Source organism: Bos taurus, chromosome 5, assembly GCF_002263795.3.
Source record: "Bos taurus isolate L1 Dominette 01449 registration number 42190680 breed Hereford chromosome 5, ARS-UCD2.0, whole genome shotgun sequence".
Lineage (NCBI taxonomy): Eukaryota > Metazoa > Chordata > Mammalia > Artiodactyla > Bovidae > Bos > Bos taurus.
This window is the reverse complement of record NC_037332.1, coordinates 75,614,505-75,639,004: the sequence shown is the minus strand read 5'-3', so window position 1 is coordinate 75,639,004 and position 24,500 is coordinate 75,614,505. Positions and strand designations below refer to the sequence as shown.

The following is a 24,500-nucleotide window of genomic DNA, read 5'->3' as shown; positions in this document are numbered from 1 at the left end:
GCTGGGCAGGCAAGGGGACACTGGAGGAAGTTTCCCCTGAGAGCTTTCTTTCTCCCTCGGGGTTTCCCTAGGGAGTCAGGGAAGCCAGCAGCCGAGCGACTTGGGGAAGGGGCATCATTTGGAAAAGGGAGAAGGTCCAGTCCCAGAGGAGGCTCTGGCCTTCAGTTCTGGCCTATAACTGGGTCTCCAGAGAGCCAGGGAGTCCTGCTGAGGAGGCGAGGGCATCCTAGGCCAGGGGCTCTACCCCAGCAGGGCCTGGATCCCCTCCGTCAGCAGTTCATCCTTTGTGTCGAGATTTGTCCACCCGGGGTTCCTCTGATTCACTCAGTGCCTCAGACACTGAGACAGAACTTGTGTGGAAGGGACACGGGAAAGGACCAGAGCTGAATATGAGCATCTCCACGCTTAAGGAGAGTCAAGTCCAGCAGGGACACCGGGAGGAGGCCTGGCTCCTCATAACACAGGAGAAGTGCAGTAAGAAGGTGCTCACAGAGTGGGTGGGGTGCTGGTTCCCACTGAGCCGCTGGGCAAGCTCTTACTCACACTTGAAGGCCTCCTTGAAGTGCCCTCTTCTCAGAGGAGCCCACCCCACTGGTACAGGGGGGAGCTGACTATTCTTGTCCTCACCTCCAGCATGTTATGAATTTCTCCACCATCAGTCAGCCGTGGGAGCAGGAGGGACAGCAGCTGCCCACCCCCCAAGTTCACAGTCCATCATCCTAGGCAGGGCCTTTGTGGGGGGGCACAGTGGGATGGGCCAGGCCGAGAGGATCCTCAGGGGCTTTGATTTCCAGGGAAGGGGACACCTCTGAGTGTGTGGTTCTTAACTGCATTCAGAATCTGAGGAATCGGATGAATGCGCTGGGCTCTGCCCAGAAAATACAAGGAGGCGTTGTTACCTTTCACCGGAGTTTGGCAGGGGGTGGGGGGTGGTTATGGATCTGCTGAAGTTCATCTAGAGACTTGGGCTCAGCGTTAAGGATGGGTGATATGCAGCAATGTTTTCAAGTGTGTGAGCTGAGATCTATTGGGGATGTCTTAGTCTGTCCGGCTTGCTCTAACAGAATACCATAGACTGGATGGTTTATACACAATGGAAATTCATTCCTCACCATTCTGGAGGTGGGGAAACCCAAAATCAAGGTGCCAGGAGATTCAGTATATGGTGGGGACCTGCTTCCTGGTTCCCAGCTGGCTGTTTTCTAGCTGTTTCCTCCCATGGCAGAAGGGATCTAGGACCTTTCTTCAAAAGAGCACTAATCCCATTCACGAAGACTCTACCCCTGTGTCCTAATCACCCCCCATTGCGGCTCTCCCTCCTAACATCATCGCACTGGAGGTTAGGGTTTTAACAAATCATTTACGGGTGGGAAGGACACAGTCTATCTCAGAGTCTATCTCAGTGGGTGATCCACTTGGGTCTCTGCCAGTGAGGCAATCATATGTAGAAAGGGCACATATTATGTATGGAAGAGTGTGACATCACTGAATTGCAATATAAAAGGCACTGTGTCAAAAGCATTTGAAAAGGGCTGGTATAGAGAAAAGGACCTATGTTGTCAGCAGCTGACTGAATGATCCACTCGCCCCTTTACTGAAACATTTGTGGAACACTCGTCCTGTGCACAGGGGAAAGGACCAGGCCACTGCTGGTCTTGCCCTCTGGAGCAAGCAAGCCCAAGTCCCCTGCTGCACCCCTATTATGTCATATAGGGTGTTCTCTTTACCTCTCTAAGATTCAGTTTTCTTGTCTGAGAAGTGGAGCTACCTTGCCAGCCTCCCTTGCTGGCCCGTGCAGAATGAATGAATGACTTGTCCAACTCTGGGCAGATGCGCAGGGAGTCTCCAAGTTCAGTGTGATGGGGGAGGAGCTACGGAGAGAAAGTCATGCCCTGCCCTGACCAAGCTGTGTCCTCCCTCCTCCAGGCCAATAGCTGGCTGCTGACCCACCCTCTCTTGGCCATGAACACCCCTGGCTCCCTTTCACTGCTGCCTGTGACCTCGGAACCCGGGAACACCTCCTCAGCCTGGCCCCCAGATGCTGTCCTCGGAAATGTGTCCGCAGCATCAAGTGCGGCAGGGCTGGCTGTCAGCGGCATTCTGATCCCACTGGTCTACCTGGTGGTGTGCGTGGTGGGCCTGCTGGGCAACTCCCTGGTCATCTACGTGGTCCTGCGACAGACGGCCACCCCATCGGTCACCAACGTCTACATCCTCAACCTGGCACTGGCCGATGAGCTTTTCATGCTGGGGCTGCCCTTCCTGGCTGCCCAGAATGCTTTGTCCTACTGGCCCTTCGGCTCCCTCATGTGCCGCCTGGTCATGGCTGTGGATGGCATCAACCAGTTCACCAGCATCTTCTGCCTCACGGTCATGAGCGTGGACCGCTATTTGGCCGTGGTGCACCCCACCCGCTCAGCCCGCTGGCGCACGGCACCCGTGGCCCGCACAGTCAGTGCGGCTGTCTGGGTGGCGTCGGCCGTAGTGGTGCTGCCTGTGGTGGTCTTCTCGGGTGTGCCCCGTGGCATGAGCACCTGCCACATGCAGTGGCCCGAGCCGGCGGCTGCCTGGCGGGCTGGCTTCATCATCTACACGGCCGCGCTGGGCTTCTTTGGGCCGCTGCTGGTCATCTGCCTCTGCTACCTGCTTATCGTGGTCAAGGTGCGCTCCGCCGGGCGGCGGGTGCGGGCCCCCTCGTGCCAGCGGCGGCGGCATTCTGAGCGCAAGGTCACACGCATGGTGGTGGCCGTGGTGGCGCTCTTCGTCCTCTGCTGGATGCCCTTCTACGTGCTCAACATCATCAATGTGGTGTGCCCGTTGCCCGAGGAGCCTGCCTTCTTCGGCCTCTATTTCCTGGTGGTGGCCCTGCCCTATGCCAACAGCTGTGCCAACCCCATCCTTTATGGCTTCCTCTCCTACCGCTTCAAGCAGGGCTTCCGAAGGGTCCTGCTGAGGCCCTCCCGCCGTGTGCAAAACCAGGAGCCTCCCGTGGGGCCTCCAGAGAAGACAGAGGAGGAAGAGGAGGCTGGAGACGGGGAGGACCGGCATGAGGGAGCAGGGAAGCAGGGGGACTGGGGGGAGATGAACGGCCGGGTCAACCAGATCATACAGCCAGGTCCCAGTGGGCAGGAGCGGCCTCCCAGCAGCACCACCAGCAAGGAGCGTCAGTTCCTACCCCAAGAACCCTTGGCTGGGGAGAAATCCGACACGCTGCACATCAGCTATCTCTAGGGGCCTGTGGAGGGCCAGCGTAGCCCGAGGAATGGGCAGAGACTGTGGGTGCGCCTAGGGTGTGCCACCCGAGGTAGCAGGGCCCGTGATGGAATATTTGGAGGCCTGGGCCCTTGCTGTGTGACTTACTGTGTGACCTCAGATAGGTGGCTTCCCCCTCTCTGGGCCTTGTGTGACTCAGGGATGGGAGACAGCGGCCTGGATGAGCTCTATCTGATAAGTCTGGAGGGGCATCACCGCTGGGTGGATCTTCCTGAATAGGGTCAGGATAAGGGGAGGTGTGGAACTTCCCTGGTGGCTCAGGGGTAAAAAATCTGCCTGCAATGCAGGAGCCACAGGAGATGAGGGTTCGATCCCTGGGTCAGGAAGTTCTCCTGGAGGAGGGCATGGCAAGCCACTCCACTATTCTTGCCTGGAGAATCCCATGGACAGAGAAGCCTGGTGGGCTTCATTCCATAGGGTCGCAAAGAGTCAGACATGACTAAAGCGACTTAGCACGCACAGCACAAACAAGGGGAGAGGTACAGATGGGCTCTCCCCTTCAGAGACAGAGAATCCTGAATATTGGCCCTCAGAAGGATAAACCAAGGCCTTGGATTTCCTGGGCTTAGTCAGGTTCACAAAAGAGGGAGTGGAGCCCAGTATTCATAGGGGTCAATACTGCAGCCCCAAATGGGAGGAAGTCTCCCCTGGTAGGGAGAAGGGGTGTGAGACTGCCCAGGCCCCACATCAGCTCTGCTCCTCTTGCTGCAAGGCTGAGGGCCAGCCCTTCTCCTCTCTGGACCTCAGGTCTCACCTGCTGAACAACCCGATAACCTCCAGGCATTCTTGGTCCAGATGGTCAGTGCCGGGACTCCTGTGTTCCTGGACAAGAGAAGATGCAGATTTTCCAGGAAGCTAATTAAGTCCAGCTTCAGGGTTCCTGACTGCTTGGGTCCTTCTGAGGCTCTGAGTCTAATTTTGTCTTTGTAATGTTGTATTCCTTTTCTTAAACAAGGACCCCATATTGCACAGGCCCCCCAAAGGCTAGCTCAGGCCCTGTTGGGGGCAGCTTACCAACCTTCAAAGCATCTTGCTTTGTGTCCTATGGCTGGAAGGGGTCTCGGGGTTTTGAGGGCTCAGGAGCCTTCTCGTAGGAGAAATTCTCCCTGCTTCTCCCCTCTCATTAACTAAGGCAGGGACCTGGCCTGGGCAGACTGACACGGAAAGGCAGCACGTCTAAATAGAACTGAAAGGAAGAGGAATAAGAGGAGGAGGGAGAGGGGAAGAAAAAGGAGGAAGAGAAGGGGGAGGGGGGAGGAAGAAGAAGTGGAGGTCAGATCTGTCTCATGACCTTGGAGCCAACCTTGGCCCCCCTGGGCTAACCTCAGAGGCAACATCAATGAAATTGGGTTGCCAGTCAGTGCCTGGCCTGATCATACTCAAGGAAAGGATGCCATCAGGGTGGAAAAGTTAATGCCCTGAAAGGTATGGGGCCAGCAACCCCTGAGGCCTGCAGCACGCTGAAGTGTTGGGCCTTGATGGGAGCCTGGGGGCAGAGCTGAGAAGCAGGGCCTGGCTCCCTGGAGAGGTTGGGAGGAGTGGTGCAGCCCTGGCAGGCTGGGGAGCAGGCCTCCCGGTCTTTCACATTCCCCAGGTCCAGGTTGGAAAGGCTCAAGGAAGAAAAGACTGGAGGAGGCTAGAGGGAGACCATAGGGAGAGGCTCCTGTCCAAGGTTGGGCCTGGGCTGGCCTGGATTCCCTCCCCGAGATGACCCCTTAGAGCCACAGCGAGACAGATTCTGAGGAGGGTGGCACCTCTTGCTAAATCTCCCAACCCCCACCCTTCAGAAGGTAGGGGGTCCTCAGAGAAAATGTGGGAACCACAACCCGGGAGACCTCCAGATCCTGTCCAGCCTTGACCTCTCTGGGCCTCAGTTTCCCCTTCATAAAATGGCAGTGGGTGTCCCAGTTTGCCTGCCTCCTGGGATTTGGAAGAAAAGAGTCATCTGGGGTAAACTGCCATGTACACTGCAGTGGGTGAGGCTGGGGCGTAACAGATTATAGAGTGGAGGCAGCCTCTTCTTTCTCATGAAGTGGCTTCTCTGTCTTCCAGTCCTTGCGGGTAAGGACACTATAGGATACAAGGAAGGGAAGTTGAGGTTCAGAAGCCAAGAATCGGGGGGCAGGGCTTGGGGAAGAGTGAGGCCCCATCAGGGGGAAGGAAGTGTACAAAACTAGAGCTTGTACAGGGGTTGGAGGCTGGAGGCCCAGTCCTCATTCTAGGGCTCCCCTGAGGAGGGTCTGGGGTCTGAGGGAAGAGGATCCCTGGCATTCCAGCATCTCCTGCTTTCCTGATTCCTGGGGCAAGTGAGCCACTTCTACAAGGGTGCCTGAGAGGCCCTAAGGAAAATTCTGACCCAAACTCTTGTCAATAAAGTTGGTGACACGTGATGACCAGCCTGGGCCAACTGCTCTGACTAGCACTGTGTTTTAGATTGGTGTGCCTGAGTGGGGGTGTGGCCATGCATGCCTTTCAATCAGGATACTCCTTCTCTCCCGTCTCTCAGCTCTGCATGCCCAGGCCTCCTTGTGTATTGCCTTCCAGAGTCCTGGTCCTCCAGGAGTCGTGGAAGATGCTCCTGACAAACCTCAGCCTATATCCTTAGAGAGCTTGATCCAAAAGCAGTAAACCTACTCTTTTGCTGCGTCCAAATTTCAGACCTCGTGGAAGAGAGCTGATTGGTTCTAATTGGGTCACATGATGGCCATATGGGTAGATCACCAAAGACGAGGTGATAGAATGCCATGATTGGTCAGATGTGGGTCATAAGTCCATCTTTCCAGCTACAAAGAAGGTGGGACACTGTGATGGACAGTTTGGCCTGACCAGTGGGGTAGGAGTTAGGTCAGGGACAGACTCTCAATGGCAGGGAGAAATGACACAGGCAGCAACAATAGCAGGATGGAGGAGGAGTGTGTAAATACAGTGGAAGGGTATATAGTAGGTGCTCAGGCATCTTAGCCATATCCACGAGTGAAGGTGCATTGGGGTGAAACACAGGGCCTGCTGTGTGTGTGGCCGTTGTGCATGGGCTGGGAGCAGAGGGACTGCTGGTAGCCAAGGTTGTGTGGGCAGTGGGGCTTTGGCTAGGGTCACCTCTCTGAAGCCCATAGCCCTCCAGCTTCCCTGACTTCTTATGTGTCACTCACTACTTGTGCACACACATGTGCGTGTGGGAGGGGGAGTGTCCCACTAGCCTTGTGCTTCCAGGCAGGGTTCAAGCCTGATGTATCCATGTTCCCAGGGCCTAGCAATGCTGTGGGCCCTTCATAAGATGATTTGGGATAAATGAGTAAATGGGAGAAATTCCATTTCACAGTTCCAGGGGGAAATTTTCACACTGTTACTCTAGCTTCCTTTGGTTGGTACAATGTGGTTGTTGTTGTTCAGTCACTCAGTTGTGTCCTACTCTTTGCAACCCCATGGACTGCAGCATGCCAGGCTTCCCTGTCTATCACCAACTCCTGGAGTTGCTCAAACTCATGTCCTTTGAGTCAGTGATACCATCCAACCATCTCATCCTCTGTCATCCCCTTCTCCTCCTGCCTTTTATCTTTCCCAGCATCAGGGTCTTTTCCAGTGAGTCAGCTCTTGGCATCAGGTGGCCAAAGTACTGGAGCTTCAGCAACAGTCCTTCCAATGAATATTCAGGACTGATTTCCTTTAGGATTGACTGGCTTGATCTCCTTGCAGTCCAAGGGACTCTCAAGAGTCTTCTCCAGCATCACAGTACAAAAGCATCAATTCTTTGGTGCACTGTGGTGACCCTGAATAAATGCGGGAAGAATCGAGGGGGTGGAAAGAGTCATATGGGGGTTTGGGGTTAGAATCTGTGTCTTATGGGAACCACAGGAGCTATGGGTTCAGGGGAGGCTCTGGAGCTGTGAGCCCAAGCAGGTAGAAGGGTGGTGATGGTCCTCCCTGCCTGATTCCTTCTCTCCAGATGTCCAAGTTGCTCAAGACATCCAAGACCCAAGACCTTACCTTAAACTTGTCTCTCAGAGGCAGTTGCCAGGCAACAGCCCATGGCTTGGACCAGGACTTCATACATCAGCCTCAGCACCAGCAGAAATGAGTCTGTAGGGCCTGGGACAAGGAAGCCAAGGGCCCAGGGCTACAGCTCTTTTCACCTCCAAGGAGTGGGGGAGACAGAGGCCACTGTCCCATAGGGAAGTGACAGCCTGGGTTCCAAAGGACTCCAGACATGGAAGAAAGCACTCTAAAGTCAGCAAGAACTCCAGGTATAAGGTGAGGGGAGTTGTACAAGGCCACAGTCCCATCAAAACATCAGGGTGCTCCTCTGTGGCCAGCAGGCCCTGATGAGACTTGGTGAGTCTACTGGAAGGCCAGAGGGCAAACACATCCCTTAAACGTCATGAGACCCAAAGTCAGGAGATCTGGAACGTACTTTGCCACAAACCTACCACATGGCCTTGGCTATTCACTTGACCTCTTTGGGCAAAGTTCCTTAAGTTGACAAAGGTTTTCCTGTGTGCAAGGCCCTGACGCTGGACTGGGAGTACAGCGGAGGGAAATAGACATGGTTCCCATGCTTGTGGCACTCACAGGCAGCCACACAGGTAAACGGACCACTGTCCAGTGGGAATGCTAGTGCAGTGTGCTCTGGAGGAACACAACTTGGGGGAGGGGTCTGTATTGGGGGTGGTACTGAGAGCAGAAGGTGAGCCTGAGTGTGTCTGGCAGGGGGACAGTATGTGCTAAGGCCCTGGGGTCGGAGAAAGGCAGTGAATGAAAGGGAGAAAGGCCCAGTTCAGGGACAGACACTGTGTCAGACAGGACCTCCTAGGAAGTTAATTCCCACTGTGCATCGAATTGTGTCCTCCTCCCTCAAATTCATATAAGGCCCTAACCTCCAGTACCTCCAGATGTAATTTTATTTGGAAATAGGGTCCTTCCAGTCATAAGGAGCTCAGATGACATCACTCTGGAGTAAGGTAGATCTCTGTTTCAGTTTGACTGGTGTTCTTAAAAAAGGGAAGATCTGGACACAGACAGGAGCATGGGGAAAATGCTGGGTGATGCACCCAAGAGTCAGTGCCAAAGACAGCCAGAAAACCACCAGAAACTGGGAGAGACGTCTGGAACATGTCCATTCTCTCAACTCTCAGAAGGAAGCAGCCTTGCCTGACACCTTGATCTTGGACTTCCAGCCTCCAGAGCTATGAGAAAATACATTTTGGTTGTTTAAATCACCAGTTTGTGGTAGTTCAGTCCAGCAGTCCTAGCAAACTAATACAATTACCACCTGCAAAACAAAGCCAGCATCCCTGCCTCTCCTGGGCCTCTGGAAGACCTTGGACATTATCATTCATTCATGTCTCCATTCAACAAGTGTTTATAGAACAGCTGCCAAATGCAAAAAGCAGAAGGTAGAGAAATACAAGGTCTGTCTTCAGGGCCAAAGGAAGTCACGTTGAACATTAGAGATAAAGGGGTGGTTCTTAAGCCCCTGGAATCTGGAACTGTCTAGTTTTGAATCCCCACTCACCCATTCACTAGCTGTTTGATTAACCTTTCTGTGCCTCAGTTTGCTTCTCTCTGAGATGAAGATGAGGGTAGACATCTATGTTAAGAAGATTATGTGAGTAGCACAGTCCATTGTACAGGGCTTCACTGGTGGCTCAGACAGTAAAGAATCTGCTTGCAACATGGGAGACCCAGGTTTGATTCCTGTGTTGGGAAGATCCCCCAGAGAAGGGAATAGCTATCCACTCTAGTATTCTTGCCTGAAAAATCCCATGGACAGAGGAGCCTGGTGGGCTACAGTCAATGGGGTCACAAAGAACTGGACACAACTGAGTAACTAGCACTTCACCTTCACAGAGCATTGTAGGTACTATGAATTAAATAAACCTGAGAAATGCTTTAACAAAAGTGATAAGCTATCCATGGTTGGGGGTGGAAATCTTGGTGGAGGGGTTATAGCCCAACCAAGGGTCAAGAGGGAACTGGAGTTTGTGCTCTGGGAAGAAGTGTGAAAGATGTTCAAAGTACTATTGAACAGCTCTCATATCCATTTTACAGCTGAAGACAGTGAGGCCTGGGATGGTCACATGATTCACCCATGGTCACAGCACCAGAGGCAGACCAAGAACACCATTTTCCTAGTCCCCAGTCCAGCGCCTAGTTTTTAGAAACTACGAAAATGAAGGTGAGTGTGGCAGGAGTGATGCTCGGTGTGGAAAGAACTCAGAGGCCAATGGTGTCAGCTCCTTGGCAGCCACTGGTGGTGACAGGCAATGTCCTTGAGCAAGACTCAGCAGCATGAAGGTCATCCCAGGCCTCTGGATTGCTGATGTCAGGACAGACAGGGGCAGTGACGTCATCATGCTGCTGGTGGGCAACAAGATGGACCTGGCCAACAAGAGGCAGATGACCACTGAAGAGGGCAAGCAGCACGCCGAAGAACTGAGTACCATGTTCATCAAGACAAGGGCAAAGACAGGCTACAGCGTGAAGCGGCTCTTCTGACCTGTGTGCTCGGTTCTGCTTGGAATGGCAAATGTCCAGGAGAGAAGCAAAGAAAGGATGGGTGACATCAAGCCAGACAAACTCTAGGAGCCCCTGGCCAGCGAGGGTGGCTGCTTCCACTGATGCAGCCTGACCTTCCTTTGACACTACTCATTTGTTGTGATCTCGGTTGTGTTCTAGAAGCCCAGCCCAGCCACCCTCCAGCCAGCCCTGCAGCCTTGTCATAGGCCGGTCTGGCAGGCTAAGGTGGTCTGCACACAGGAGTGAACGTCACTGATGTATTTGAGCACACACATGTGGGTGGAGGGCAAGGCCAATCTTCACTTTTTCACAAGCTCAAAGACAGTGCTTGGTGCCACACTTGGCCTCCTCCAGGGTCCCAGACACCCCAGGTCCTGGCTCATATAGCCCGGGGACACAGACTGCAGAGAGCCAGGGGCTCCTACCCTCTGGTCATCTTGTAAACAGGAAGGGAAAATGAGGCCTGCAGTCGGACAGGGCCTCTCCGACTTGCTCTCTGCTTTAATGACCGGGAAACGTGTCAATATTTGCACATGGGAACGGCTGGCCCTGCTGTGCTTGGTCAGCATGCCCAGAGCCTACTTGGTGTCACTACCTGTAAGAACAGGGGTTATCTCTGTGCTCCAGGGTGGGTCTACCCCGGATCATCAGACAGGGCAGGTCCCTCCTCCTGGATGACCATGATAAATGGCAGCAATTACTGCGAGAACAAAGCAAACACACAATGATCACTGCAGTGGGTGGCAGGGACAGGTGAGCTCTCTGCCATACAATCTGCTTCGAACCTCACAGCCACCATTTCTTAGCTCTGTGTGCCTTTGGGCCAGGCTCCAAACGTCTTGGAACCTCAGCTTCCACATCCATAAAACGGGCTCAGTAGCCCCCGACTGTCGCAGGGCTGGGAGGCGGCGGCGGCGCGTTAGCTTCGACTGAGTCCAGCGCCGGGCTCTGTGTCCAGCAGGGGGCGCCGAGTGACCTTCCCCTCTCCCCTTGGCTCCCCCCAGCAGCTCCACTCGGCCGAACTCGGCTCGACTCGGCACCGTGCGGTCAGACCCGGCTACGATCCGCCAGACCCGCTTGACTCGGCTGGACTCGGCTCCGCTCGGCCAAGTTCGGCTTTGCTCGGTTCTGCTCAACTCCACCGGAGCTGAACTCTCAAAGGCCCCTCCCCGGCGCCGCCGCGGCTGCCTTCGCTCATCTCCTGTTGGGCTTTTAGCTTACAGGCGCGGTGGCCCGAGCGAAGACGCCGGCGGGTTTCTTTGTGGCGGGGGTCTGTTCTAGCAGAGCCCTCGGTGTTGCCAAGAGTGGCCGCAACTGGCGGCAGTTTTTCCCAGGGTTTGAGCCCGAAGTGGGGGTGGGGGGATGTTGGGGCTCCCCCGGCTTGGGGGTGGGGGAGTCGCGCCCCTTAATTTGGCCGAGAAGAGTGGGAGATGGCAGTGGCCACCCCCGTACCTTGCCCGCCCCGTCATCTGGCTCTGCCCCTAGTCGGCCGTGAGGAGGAGCCAGTTAGTGCACCTGCTTCCCTGAGCCTCAGTTTCCCGCTGTGTAACCACCGTCCTTGTCAGGGGCCAGGAGGGCTGGGAGGGGGCTGGCTCTTCCTTTCTGTAGGCCTCTTGGGGATTCGGTTTCCCTTTCTGTAAAATGGGATAAACTCGCCCAAGTCAGATGAACACCTGTAGGACAGACGTGGGTTGCTGAGAAAGCCCAGGACGGAGAAATGGAGTCCGGAGAGCGAAGTTCATCCTCGACTACTCAACTGGTCGAAGGAGGGGCTCTGCAGATCCCAGAAGCCGAGTGAGCTAGCAGCTTGGGAGAGCGATGGTCCCATTGGACCCCCTACCCACGTTGTTGAAAGAAGTTAGAGAACGGCGCATCTCAGTGGGCCCTCCATCTCCCCGCCCCACCCTACCCCGCCAGCTCCCTAAGAACCGGACGAATGGGGTACATCAGAAGGCCCGGTGGCGTGGGGTAGGTGCCGGGCTCCATGACTCCCCAGTGGGTGGCGCTCACGGTTTCCTTTGTTTCGTTTCTTGACGACTGCCCTAGAACAGTTATTAATAGACTGGTGACTTGCCATACACCGCTTGCATAGCTGACTCCAGGAATCCTGTTTTCTGTTCTGTCTCACTTTATGACGGGCACATTTTATTTTTAAAAAATGCATGAAGGGTTCTTGTTGCAAGCACCAAGTGTCACTATTTTTATATCTTCGTCCAAACTTTGGGCTGGAAGGTGGGTGTGTCTAGAAGCTTGGTTCTGGGAGTCAGTGAGTCTGTGTCTCAGATGTGTGCCTGAGGAGAATGGGCTAATGTCCTCACCATATTCACCGGGAGAAGCACTGGTTGGTGGCCAGTGTATATCCCATTGGATATCCTGCCAGGCTGCTCAGATGGTCTTGGTCTCCTCGCATCCCTCTGGCCCAGGAACACCAAGGTTCAGAGGTAGGGGGACGTGGCCAAGGTCAACAGAGCTGGAAGGAAGTGGAGCTGAGATGCAGACCCAGTCTTGTCTGACTCAGGGCTGTGACTCTGTCTCCAAGCTACCTGGGCTGCTGTGGAGAGCGGCAGAGTGGCTGGGAGACTAAGGGCTCATGCACAAATGGGAAATTTTCCAGTTGATGGAAGAGAGTGGAAGGAAGAATATTATTAAAGTTGTGTATAATATTCCAGAGTCCAACCCTCTTGTCTGCCCCACCCCTCATCACAGCCAGCTGCCTGGGAGCTGGGGGCTGGGACAAGGGGCCCTTTTCTGGGACATTGACCACAGCTGGGAGTCAAAGAACCTGGACCTAGAACCTGGTGAGAATAGTTTTCTTGTCCAGACCTCAGCCTCCTCACCTGTTAAGTGAGATGAGGCTCCTTCTTTTTTTTTTCCCCCTATATATACCTAGTTTATTAAATTTATATATCAAAGTTAAGTCATCAAAATGACATTAGCACCTTCCTATGGCATTCCAGAGAAAATGTGTAAAATATAACTGGCTCAAATGTGTGATTAGTCCTTCAGTTGTGTCCAACACTTTGCGACGTCATGGACTGTAGCCCACCAGGCTTCTCTGTCCATGGAATTCTCCAGGCAAGAATACTGGAGTGCGTTGCCATGCCCTTCTCTAGGGGATCTTCCTGACCCAGGAATCAAACTGTGGTCTCCTGCATTTCAGGCGGATTCTTTACCAGCTGAGCTATGGATCAAATGTGTAATATGGGTGTTTCCAATTCTTTTCTACAAAGGATTGCTTTAACATCACTTGGAATTCTGTACCACTTTTAATAACTAATGTAACACTTCCCTTAAAAAATATTATTTTCTGACTCTTTGGAGAAGACCTTGATGTTGGGAAGATTGGAGGCAAAAGAGGGTGGCAGAGGATGAGATGGTTAGATAGCATGACTGACTTGATGGACATGAGTTTGTTTGAGCAAACTCCGGGAGACAGTGAAGAACAGGGAAGCCTGGCACGTTGCCGTCCATGGGGTCGCAGAGAGTCGGACACAACTTAGCAACTGAACAACTATGTTATTTTCCAAACCTTTGAGTTGAGGCTCCTTCTCTGCAGAGGACCTGTTGAGCGTGGCAAGAGCACACAATGGGCCCTGGACCAAAGCAATCCTGTGTCCCCACCCTGCCTCTACGCACCCCACATCCCTTTGTCCTCAGATGCTAGGCTTTCTAAGCCAGATCTCTGAGAGACAGCCAGGAGCCGTGTCCGCCTCCAGTGCTGCTGATTCAGCCCTTTTCCCTCTGGTGGCAGCAGCAGGGGAGGGAGGAGAGGGCGGCTCCCCTTACTTCCCTCCCTCTGCAGCCCTGGCTCAGTGCCCTGGGAATGCTGCCTGGGACAGGGCCACATGGAGGGCACAGCCAGTGTGGACCTGATAGCTTTCCCAGGGTCCACAGTGCTTCCATCTGCGTTCCTTTGGGCTGCTTTGGACCCCTAAATAGGCCTGGGTGGGGGGCACTCCAGGTGGGCTTGTGAGAGGGAAGCAGCACAACACTAGAAGTTGGGAGAGTCGGGCTCTCATCCCAACTTAGACTCCAGTCTGATGTGTGACCTTGAGCCAAAGACTTGCCGTCCCTGCCGGCAGAATAAAGGATTGGATTATATCACCCCTAAGGGTCCTTCCAGGCCTGGATATTCTGCTGTGTGATTATCCCCCCGAAGTAATACAAAAACAGAAGCTCAGAGACAAGAGATGGTCAACAACACACAGCCAGGATTGTTCCCTCCTTCACACTTTGCCCAGCTGTGAGTGGGGCCTGAGGGTTAACGCCCAAAGCCCCAGACTTCAATAAACCCCCCTTAGGTCACTGCAGTCTTGTGCCACCTGAGAGGCACAATGTCACCACCTCTCTCTGCCCAGGGGACAGACCCTGAACTGCAGCCTTTGCACACAACCGTACCCAGTTGGGTCATCGTGGGAGCTCCTTCCATTCTGTAGGGTTGTGGTTCCTCTTCACCAACTGTGTGACCCTGGGTGAGTCACATCAGCTCCACCACTAGCTCCTTTTCCCAAGGCTGGGGTAAGAAGAGTAGAAATAATGGATGTTAATACCCTTTGGGTGACAAAAGCCCCTCTAAAGATGAAGTCTGGCACAGGCAGTAAGTACTCAACAAATGTAGAGGGGGCTAGATGGCGAGAGACCTGTGAAAGAGTCTTTGTACAGGGGTCTCTGGCCCAGCGAGCCAGGACTGCAGCCTTTGCAAAGCCTCCTGCAGCCTAACCGGAAGGAAGCAGAGGCAAGACCCTTCCTGGGGCCCTGGGGTCTTCTGTACAGGCTGCCCTCCTGCGAGCTTGAGAGTTATTTCCATGGCTCTAGAAGACCAGGAAGATGGATAACATGACAAAATTTCCAGGCAGAGTAGGACTTTGGTATCCATTGGAGGTGGAGCTACTGACCTGGTTGCCACCGTTAGCTGATCCCCAAGGAGATGTGACCATCACTCAACATACACTTACTAAGCTTCCCCTTGTGACTGGCATGGAGGATGAGGCTGGGGACTGGAGTTCTACAGAAAACCAGGGCCTGAGAGGGGAAAGGACTGGCCAATGGGTGCCCGAGCCAGGATTTGAACCTGTGGCAGCTGGGCTGGTGCCCATGTCCTCTGTATGCCTCCTGCCTTGGTGACTCCGGACTAAGGAGCCCTTCAGCTTAGGCTGGAGCCTTCCCCTTTCTGAGCAACTTAGGGGCTCCTGCCCTTACCCTTTCCGGGGCTTGATTTCCCAGCCTGCACATCAGGAACCTCAGACCCCTTCCTCCTGGAAATGTATAGGGTCTCTAAATTAAACAAGACCCTCCAGGACTACCAAAGAGTTAAGCAACGGGAATCCACCAGCTCCCTTCATCTCCGCAGAACCTAGAGGCTGGAGGGGAGGGAGCAGGGAGGAGGGGCAGTGGGAAGCCAGCCTGCTCCCTCCGCCCTCCCTCCCTCCCTCCTCTCTGCCTCCATCCCTCCCTCCCTCCCAGGCCAGCCCGCCAGACCTGGGGGTCTGGGCCAGCAACAAGTTATTATCATCATTGCAAACATGGATCAAGGAAACAGAGGCTGCCGGGAGGCCCGGGGTCCATGAACTGCTGTACGAGGCTGTCGGACATTGAGTGAGTGATGGGAGGTCCTGCAGCTTCCTCCAGCAGGGCCAAGGGGGTTGGGGTCAGAGCCTGGAATGCCTTTCCTTCTCTCTTCCTGGACATATCTCGGGGCCCTGCTCTCTCCCTCTGACCCCGGTCAGCCCCTCTAGACTCTCTCCTTCCCATCCCTTCCTCTGACTGAGACTTTTAGCACTGGTGAAGGGCTGCCCTCCTCCGATGCTCCTGGCTTGTGCCCACTCCTGCCTGGACGGGCACTGAGTCTGCTCCAGCAGGGCTTGACTCTCCCTCAACTCCGAAGAGGCCCCAGCTCCATAGTGGAGGCAGCAGGGACCCCCGAATCACCCCCATGGCATGGTCCCTCCACTTGATGCCTGCATGCCACCCTCCCCCAGGGACAGCCAGTGACCACGGCTGTGGTTATTACTTTTGTTAAAGGCTGCTTTGCTTCCTGCTTCCTGCGTCCCCCTCCCCCCACTCCAGGTCACAGTTCTGTGTCACAGATATTTTGACTCCCAGCTGTCTGGCCTAACAGAAATGTCCCCAGACCATGCCAGTTCTCTGGGAACAGTTCTGCTCTTCCTGTCCCATGCAGGACTAGGGGAGAGGTCATGTTGGGCAGCAGAGAGAGGAACAAAAGTTTAATTAAGAGTCTTTTACCAGACAGGTGATTTTCCTGCCTTTAAATCCTCCCAAATAACCTGGTGGGGAGGTGGTGTTGTCTTGTCCTTCTAAAATGTTAAGGAGCACGAAGCCCAGAGAGGTTAAGCCACTAGCCTTAGGTCACAACAGCTTGCAAACCATTCTGGAATCTCAGGTCTGATTCTAAAAGTCTCACATCTGTGGCCAGGAAAGAGGGGGTTCTGCTCTTCTCAAAACCGCTGGGGTGTGTATTATAATTTACAAATAAAAGGTAAGGGTGATAATCTTGGCCAGAGTGGGTGCTGTTCCCTGAAGACCTGACCTGCCTTACAGAGCAGAACGAGGAAACCAGTGCAGGGTGGGGGTGGGGAACAAGGTCACCTCCAGGAGAGGGTGATGACTCTGGAGGCTGCTGCCCACTGCTACGACCCAGCTCTGGCAAGCCGGGAGGGGAAGGGGGCTGGTGCAGGGAGTGCTCCTGCCCCTTTAAGACCCAACTCTTCAGTGCTCAGGTTAGGATAGAAGGGCATTTAAAAATAATAATAATAATTTTACCTTCTCAACCCGTATTAACCACAGAAAAATATTTTTGAATTGTACTAAATGTTACAGGAGAACAAAAAGGAAATAAACAAAGAAACGCCAGAAGTGTAAAAACCAGTCTGGTTTCAAAAAACTAGTTTCTGATCCTGCGATAACGTGTGCCAGCCCCCAAAGACTGCCACCACCTCAGAAGCTCTTTGCCTGGCTTCCTGCCCACCAGCCTGGCTTGTCTCCAGTCACTGCTGTCCAGGCTACCTTCTGCCCCTCCTCTGGAACTCTGGATCCCTTCTTGGCCAAGGCCAAAGACAGATCCTCACAAATCCTTGGACTTACTTGTTTCTTTAAAATTTTTCAGAACTCCTGGGTTCTGTTCCTTAATTCCAAATTACCACCCTGGCAGCTGATTGGCAGGTCTAAGATGATTGATGTGTCTAAGATAATTGACACAACCACCTTCCAATGAATTTTACTCTCTCCTGCTCCCTCCCTATAGGGCTTCTTGGGTGAGGTTGAGCTGTATAAGTTGTTGACTGCACAAAGATGCTGAACAAGGAGGTGGGCTGACACCAGCTACATACCTTCAATGGTGCGTGACTGCTGGGCTTCTTTTGTTTGTTTCTAATTAGTCTGTCCCAAGGGCTCCTTCTTCTAACTTGTATTCCATTGACTATGGAGTCAGTGACAGGAAAACAAGGCCGAGGGAGATTAGGAGTGTGGGAAAAGCATTTTACAGTCTCATTGGCTATGTCACGTGGGCAGCAGGGCATCTTCCTCACCCACCCCAGCAAAGACCTCCCAGAAAGGACCTTCATCTTCAGAAGGGGTCCTCCTTTGTGGGCCCACGTGTGGCCGAAACCCCCAGGGAGTGGAGACTCAGACTCCAGGCCCTGCACTACCACAGGTCTCTTTGTGAACTTGAAGAACTTGTCTCCCTGTTTAGGCCTCAGTCTTCTTGTCTGTTAAATGGGGCTCTAGTGCCCCCTCCATGGGTTACATCAGGAACACCCATGCTGCGGGTATTCACTCTAGGCATCAGCAGAGTGTAGATCTTCAGGTAACTATATTCCTGTCCTTCCTTCCTGCTCCAGGTCGCCATGGGGATGGCTGCCCTGGGCCTCCTCTGGGCAGCGCTCCTGCTCCCTCTCTCGGTGTCTGGACTCCCCACCGAGGAGCCCACCTCTGGGGAAGCTGTGGCCTCTAGCTCCCCTGGGTTCTGTCGACGGTGCTGTGACTCTGAAGACCCCACGGTCCTTGCCGATGCTGCGCGTGCATCCTCAGCCTCTCCGTCTGCCCTCCCATATGTGCTGCCTGAGGTCAGGCCCTACATTAACATCACCATCCTAAAGGGTGAGGACCCACACAGGACTCGGGCTGGACTGGCCTGGTTGGCATCAAGAAGGGCATGTGGGAAGATCTCTTCCTGGGCCTGGGGGAGGTGAGGTGAGAGGAGCAGGAAAGACCAGGACATAAAACTGTCTCAGACCCTTTCTTTCATTCACACGTTATATTGAGTACCCACTATGTGCCAGGATCATTCTGAATTTTTGGAGGGAGTGTGTACAAACCAGACACAGATGCCATGTCTGTGGAGCTTCTGTTCTAGTGGGGAAGGCACACAATGAGCAATAAACATATCACCCAAGTTAAAGAGATGGTTGGTGATAAATGCTGTGGAAGTGCTGAGGTGGAAAAAGCACTGGGAGTGCAGGTGTGGGGCGCGGGTTGCATATTGAATGGGGTGGTCAGGGGAGGTCTCACTGAGAAGGTGGGGAAGAAGCCATGTAGATACCTGGGGAAGAGCATTCCAGGCAGAGTGAATAGCAGGTCACTCTATTCACAGAGTGAATAATGGACCGGGTATGTTTAAGGAGCAGGGGACAAGCAGAGGAGCTGAGGTTAGAAACAAATTGTGGGTTTCTTCTCTGAGTGAGATAGGGAGCAAGGGAGGGGTTGAGCAGACAAGGGGCCTGACCCGGCTTAGGTTTCAATGGATCCCTCTCATTTCTGCTGGAGACTAGGTGGTGGAAGACAAGGCTAGAAGTGGGAGAGCTGTGGGGACCCCCTAAGCCATTCAAGTGAGAGCTGACTCCCTGTCCTCTAAGACCAGACCCCAAGAGAGCTACTTCTGCTGTTAGGGGCTGCGAGCAGCTGGTCACTCCCAGGGCCGGGCCCTTGACATTCTTACCTCCGTCTTTGCTCACAACAACCCTGTGAGGGTGGTATACTTAATCCTCCCACTTTGCAGATGGGGAAACCTGAGCCTCCGAGAGAGGAGGAGATCTTCTGGGGTCACACCACTGTCAGGGGCAGAGCTAGGATTTATGGGGAGGAATGCAGAGGACCACTCCACTCCACAGATCTGAGACCCTCTCTTCCTCTCCCCGATTTTCTCACCACCTCACACATCACCGCTTCCCCAAGGCCAGCAGAGCCCTCTGTGTGAGGTTAACGAGGTACCTGGCTGTCGACAGTACTTCCCCACCACTGTCCTCCATAAAATCCCATGTCACCTCTCCTGGGCCACCTCTCCAGCTGCCTGTTAGGTGGGTGAGCATCTGCTGTGGCGGAAGGCACCTTTCACCTTCCCTGGGTCCCAGCCGCAGCTCTTCAGCTTCCTTGCTGTGTGGGGCAGCAAGGTCTCTTCCTTCCTGGGCTCGCTGCATCATATATAAACTATGACTACCATCCCTCGGGACTGGGATGAAGAAAGTGCTCTGCAACCTGTAAAGTGCAGGGCATGTGATGGGGTAGTTACTTCACCAATGGGGCTGGTGAGGAAGACTTCTGCAGAGACCCTGACGCCCCCCTCCTTGCTTCCCTCCAGGCTTCTCCTCCGAGGGCCTGTGCCCTCTTTTCTGCCTCTTCCTAGCAACATCGCTGTGGTCAGAGGGGGCCCCGGGAGAACACAGGGCTGTCCGTTTCATTCAAAGGGATGTGACTGAGGGTAATTACTGGCACTGTGACAGACAGCAGCAAAATATTTGGGATCTGTTTCCTCAAGAAGCATAGCTTCCCAGGTGGCACAGTGGAAAAGAATCTGCGTGCCAATGTAGGAGACCTGGGTTCGATCCCTGGGTCAGGAAGCTCCCCTGGAGGAAGAAATGGCAATCCACTCCAGTATTCGTGCCTGGAAAATCCCATGGACAGAGGAGCCTGGCAGGTTATAAGTTCCTAGGGTCACAAAGAGTCGGACATGACTGAAGCGACTTAGCATGCACAGTGGCACTTACCTGGTGGTTCTGTGGTAAAAAATCCACCTGCAGGAGATGCGGGCTTGATCTCTGGGTCGGGAAGATCCCCTGACAAAGAGAATGGCAACCCACTCCAGGATTCTTGCCTGGAGAATCCTATGGAGAGAGGAACCTGGTGGGCTACAGTCCATGAGGTTACAAAGAGTTGAACATGACTGGAGCAACTTAATTGCATGCATGCCGCCCTGCTCCTAATCCGTGCCATGCCACCCAGGCGAGTCCCTTCACCTCCCTATGAATGGTGGTGGACATGGTGTCTCCTTTAAAGGGTCATTTGGGGCAGTGATGCCTGGCATGCAGTAGGTGCTCAGTTTACTGTTCCTCTGGCCTACCTTCTCTTGGCAGGGTAGAGCCTTCTGCAGATGCTTAGAAGCAGCCCTGGGCACCTACCCTGACTTTTCCTCTTCTTGTCCCCACAGGTGACAAAGGGGACCGAGGCCTGCTGGGCTCACCTGGGAAGCTGGGCAGGGAGGGTCCCCGGGGGGACCGTGGCCCCCAGGGCATCAAGGGTGCCAAGGGGCAGGCGGGCAGCCCTGGCAGTCCATGCCAGACGCGCTTCTCAGCCTTCTCGGTGGGCCGCAAGACAGCCCTGCACAGCAGCGAGGGTTTCCAGCCGCTGCTCTTTGACACGGTCTTCGTGAACCCCGACGGGCACTTTGACCTGGCTGCCGGCCACTTCGTCGCCCCCCTGGGCGGCCTCTACTTCTTCAGCCTTAATGTGCACAGCTGGAACTTCAAGGAGACCTACGTGCACGTGGTGCACAACGACAAGGCGGCCGTCATCCTGTACGCGCAGCCCAGCGACCGCAGCATCATGCAGAGCCAGAGCGTGATGCTGGCCCTGGCACCGGGCGACCACGTCTGGGCACGGCTCTTCAAGCGCGAGCGTGATAATGCCGTCTACAGCGACGACATAGACACCTACATCACCTTCAGCGGCCACCTCATCAAGCCTGAGGAGGATTAGTGCCTCCCCTGGGGCAGCTCTGGCCTGGGGTGGCTGTGGGCAGGTCTGTCTCCTGTGGGGGCCTCAGTTTGCCCATCTGTAAAATGGGCCCCTGACCTGGTATTCTGAGCAGGCTTCCACCTCTTTTTTTCCCTCCATCACCCCTCCTAGTCTGTTCCTGCCTCTCTCCTCTTGAACATTTTAAGAAACCTCCTAACCTAAATCTTCTAGAACTTTCTCAACCTTGTAGACCAGCCAGTTTCAAACTTGAATGTGATACAAATCACTGGGGCATTGTGCTGAAATGCCCAGGATTGGGCCCAGGATTCAGCATTTCTAGTACATTCCTGAGTGATTACCGGTGCTGCTGGTCTCTGGAACCCCACTTGAGTAACCAGGTCCTACAGCTTTCACAACATTTTGGTACTTTCCAAACACTCTGGAATCTTCCCAACATTCTGGAATCTTCCCAACATCCTTAAATTTCATCTTTCTAGGATACTTCCTCCTTTTGTCTCTTGCAACCTCTTCCTTCTCTCTGAACTCCTGTCTGCCCACCACATGCACACCCATAGTGCGTTTATTCAGTCGCTGAACATTCACTGATCACCCTCTCTGTGCCCGGCTCTGGGAAGGCTGAGGCGAAGCAGACACAGGCCCTGCTTTTGGGGAGCACCCAGTCCAGCCGGGAAGGGGAGACACAGAGGATCCTGAAAACAGCCCCAGAGAACTTCTTGGGGCTCTGATCATATACATCTGTGTTCTGGGCGTTCAGGCACTGTGGCCCCTCATTACCCACCACTCAAGGCTGACAGGTTAGGGTACCGAGGTGAAATGGGTATCCTCTGCCTGTTCCTTTCTTTTCTGCCCCATGCCCATCTTTAAAGCAAATCCAGAGGGACCTTGGTCAGGGGACAGGTGCTATCAGGAGAGGACCCAGGGGTTTGGAGGCATTTTGGGGTAAGGCATCCCCTGAAGAAAGAAGCCCAGACCAAGCTCCCTACACAGCTGGGATGGATGCCTGCGAGGGCTCCTACCCACCACCTACCCTCCGGGCATGCCCTCCCTGCCCCGCTCCCTGGTGCTGTCAGGGCCGTGCACAGCCCTCTCTGCCAAAGCTGCCTGGGCCTCCATCCTCCCAGGCTCCCAGCCGCTGTCAGACACTGATGTCTGTCCCCAGGTGCTCTGACCTCCTTGATGCCCCTTGCCAGCCCATGCCCCTGGCCCTCCACACTCTGTTAAGGTGCTGAGGCCCTGCTGCCCAGCAGAGCTGTCTCTGGCTGCTGATGCAGTTACAAATGCCACTGCCGGGCAATGAGCCAGGAAGGAAGACACTGGGCTTTGGACCCCTCAGCAGGTCTGGGGAACTGAAGCCAGTCATGTTCCAGGTCAGTCCGGGGATGCTCCTCTGAGCCATGATGCTGAGGGAGGCACTGGGAGAGGCTGAGGCAAATTGAGGGACATCAGGACTTCTGTCCTTTCCCTCCTCCCAGGGTGGGTCAACCTGGAGGCCCCCAGCCTTCCCCTTCCCCAGCCCCAGGTGGCCGGAATCTCTTCCTAGAAGGAGACGGCCCCCGCCCATTGGTGCTTGTGTGGACTTGGGGGCAGAAGTGACCCCGGTGCTGGTCTCTGGTGCTTACTCCTAGCCAAGGGAGCCATGGCCACATGGCTGGGGGGTGGCAGCAGGGCCTGACCCGGTGCCTTGAAGGCTGGTCCTGTGCAACAGCCCCAACTTCCCCAACCTGACTTCACCCCTGCCCTTCTTGACCAGTGTGATTAAAGGTTTTATGTCTTCTTGGCAACTCAGGTTGGTTGGTTCTGCTCTGTTTGTTTGCCCACTTTGGGAGGCCAGTGTGTCCCATTCTGCTGCGCCCAGGTTCAGGGCTCCAGAGGGACCAAGGCAGTCCAGGGATCTACTACACGTGCTTCCCAGCCACAGAGAAGCCAGCGCCTCTGGTCACTCACCCAGCCTGTGCGCCTTGGAGGCAGTGGAGCCAGCTGAGTCTGCTGTGCCACTCCCTGGCTGTGGCCTTGGGAAAGTCCCCATGTCTCTGAGCCTCAGTTTCCTTGTCTGGTAAAATGGGAATGCTAATTGTCCCCCTTATGGGGGTGGACATAAGGATTAGAAGAGAGGTTGCCTAGTGAGAGCAGTGTTCATCCTTGGAGCCACAACTATTGAGCACCTACTTTGTGCTGGGTACCCCACTAAGCTTGGAAGCTTCAGTGGAGGCGGGCATAATCCATCACCTCCCAGTAGAGAACACCCATGGAGTCTGTGTTCTAGTGAGGCCCTTGGACGTGCAGAGCAAACCACAGATCCTCACTTGGGACTTCGGTCTCACATTCTGTGTGTAATGTTTACTGGAGAATCACTGGATATTCTCTGGAGGAAAGTGCTGCACATCGTACAAAGAGCAGTCTTTGTGAGTTCTGACTTCTGAGTTAGCACAGCAGCCACTCACATAAAGATACTTTAAGTATCTTTAGTCATCTTTAGTCATTACTTAAAGTCATCTGTGTTGACTCCCCTTACTGGCTTGATGGCAGTATCCTGTGCTGCCCACGTGCCTATTGCTGTATTCAGTGGTTCTCTCCGTACCACGTGGAAGAGGATGCTATAAAGACAAGCCCACTATAACTGTGCCAGGATTCCCAGGATTCACCTGAGCCTGTGGCCACCCAGGCAGAGGGAGGCACAAACCTTTGCTTTCTTGGAGCCCATCTGGCCTCTTAAGGAGGTTTCCTACCACAGCTGAAGTTCTCACAGTTCTCATGCAAGAGGTCCTAACAGGGCTGCTCAGAGGAGGAAGGCCACTGCATGCTCTTTTTTATTTTTTGGCCATTCCCCACGGCCTATGGGATTTTAGTTCTCCAACCAGGAATTGAACACATGCCCCTTGAACTGGAAGCACGGAATCTTAACCACTGGACAACCAGGGAAGTTCCCCTACTCCATGCTCTTAGCTCAGGCTCTGTTGAAGCATCATTGGCCTCACCAGCACCCCTGCTTCAACCCTGGTGGTAAAGGTCACCCCCAGTGCCAGGCAGGAGCCTTCTGTCATGGACATCATGAGGAGCTGGTGTGTTGATTGTTGTTGCTTAGTTGCTAAGTTGTGTCTGATTCTGTGATCCCATGGACTGTAGCTCACCAAGCTCCTCTGGCCATGGAATTTCCCAGGCAAGAATACTGGAGTGGGTTGCCATTTCCCTCTCCAGGGGATCTTCTAGACCCAGGGATCAAATCCATGTCTCTTCTTGGCAGGCAGATTCTTTACCGCTGAGCCACCTGGGAAGTGGTTTGCTGGTTACTGAGACAGAAAAGCTTTTGACATTGCTTGCCAAGAACCTGCAGGACTGAAATTTGTCCTTTGCAAACAGAGGCCAAAGGTCCCAGACATTTCCAGGCCACATGAGTTCAGGGCTCCGAGACCAGCAGCCCCCAACTGCCTCATGAGAGTCACCACAAACGTGTCCATCTGTGCTTCAGAGGTGACCTCTGGTCTGTCTGGGCCAGTTGTTCCCGTGGGATCCCAGTTCTTGACGTGGAGGCGTATCGTCATCAGTGGTGGTTAAGAGCCACTCCATCTTTGTTATGGAGACTCTCCCAATAGGTAAGGTTTTGGTGGGGATTGGGCAAGGGCCCTGGAAAAGTGGAGGCCCCCCCAGTCTGCTTCCACATCTGTGGTGACATCTCCAGGGCATCAGCAATGCGTAGTCCCAGTGACCGCAGGGAGCTGGCGAAATGCCTG

At 54.2% G+C, this 24,500-nt stretch overlaps 2 protein-coding genes across 3 annotated transcripts in view; both read left to right on the top strand.

The window, feature by feature from the left end:
- SSTR3 (somatostatin receptor 3) overlaps window positions 1–18,202 on the top strand; it is a 36,437-nt gene extending 18,235 nt beyond the window's left edge. The window contains exons 2-3 of the mRNA XM_002687691.6: window positions 1,927–15,381; window positions 17,643–18,202. Of these exons, the coding sequence (XP_002687737.2) occupies window positions 1,963–3,231 (1,269 nt within the window). The 5' untranslated portion in view covers window positions 1,927–1,962 and the 3' untranslated portion in view covers window positions 3,232–15,381; window positions 17,643–18,202. The remainder of the gene's footprint in view (window positions 1–1,926; window positions 15,382–17,642) is intronic.
- C1QTNF6 (C1q and TNF related 6) lies at window positions 15,261–22,557 on the top strand. Of its 2 annotated transcripts, none has more exon segments than NM_001101872.2 (3): window positions 15,261–15,381; window positions 17,643–17,901; window positions 20,225–22,549. In NM_001101872.2, coding segments are annotated over 2 exon segments (801 nt in total). In that variant the 5' UTR covers window positions 15,261–15,381; window positions 17,643–17,648; the 3' UTR covers window positions 20,773–22,549.
- The last annotated feature ends 1,943 nt before the right edge of the window (window positions 22,558–24,500 follow it).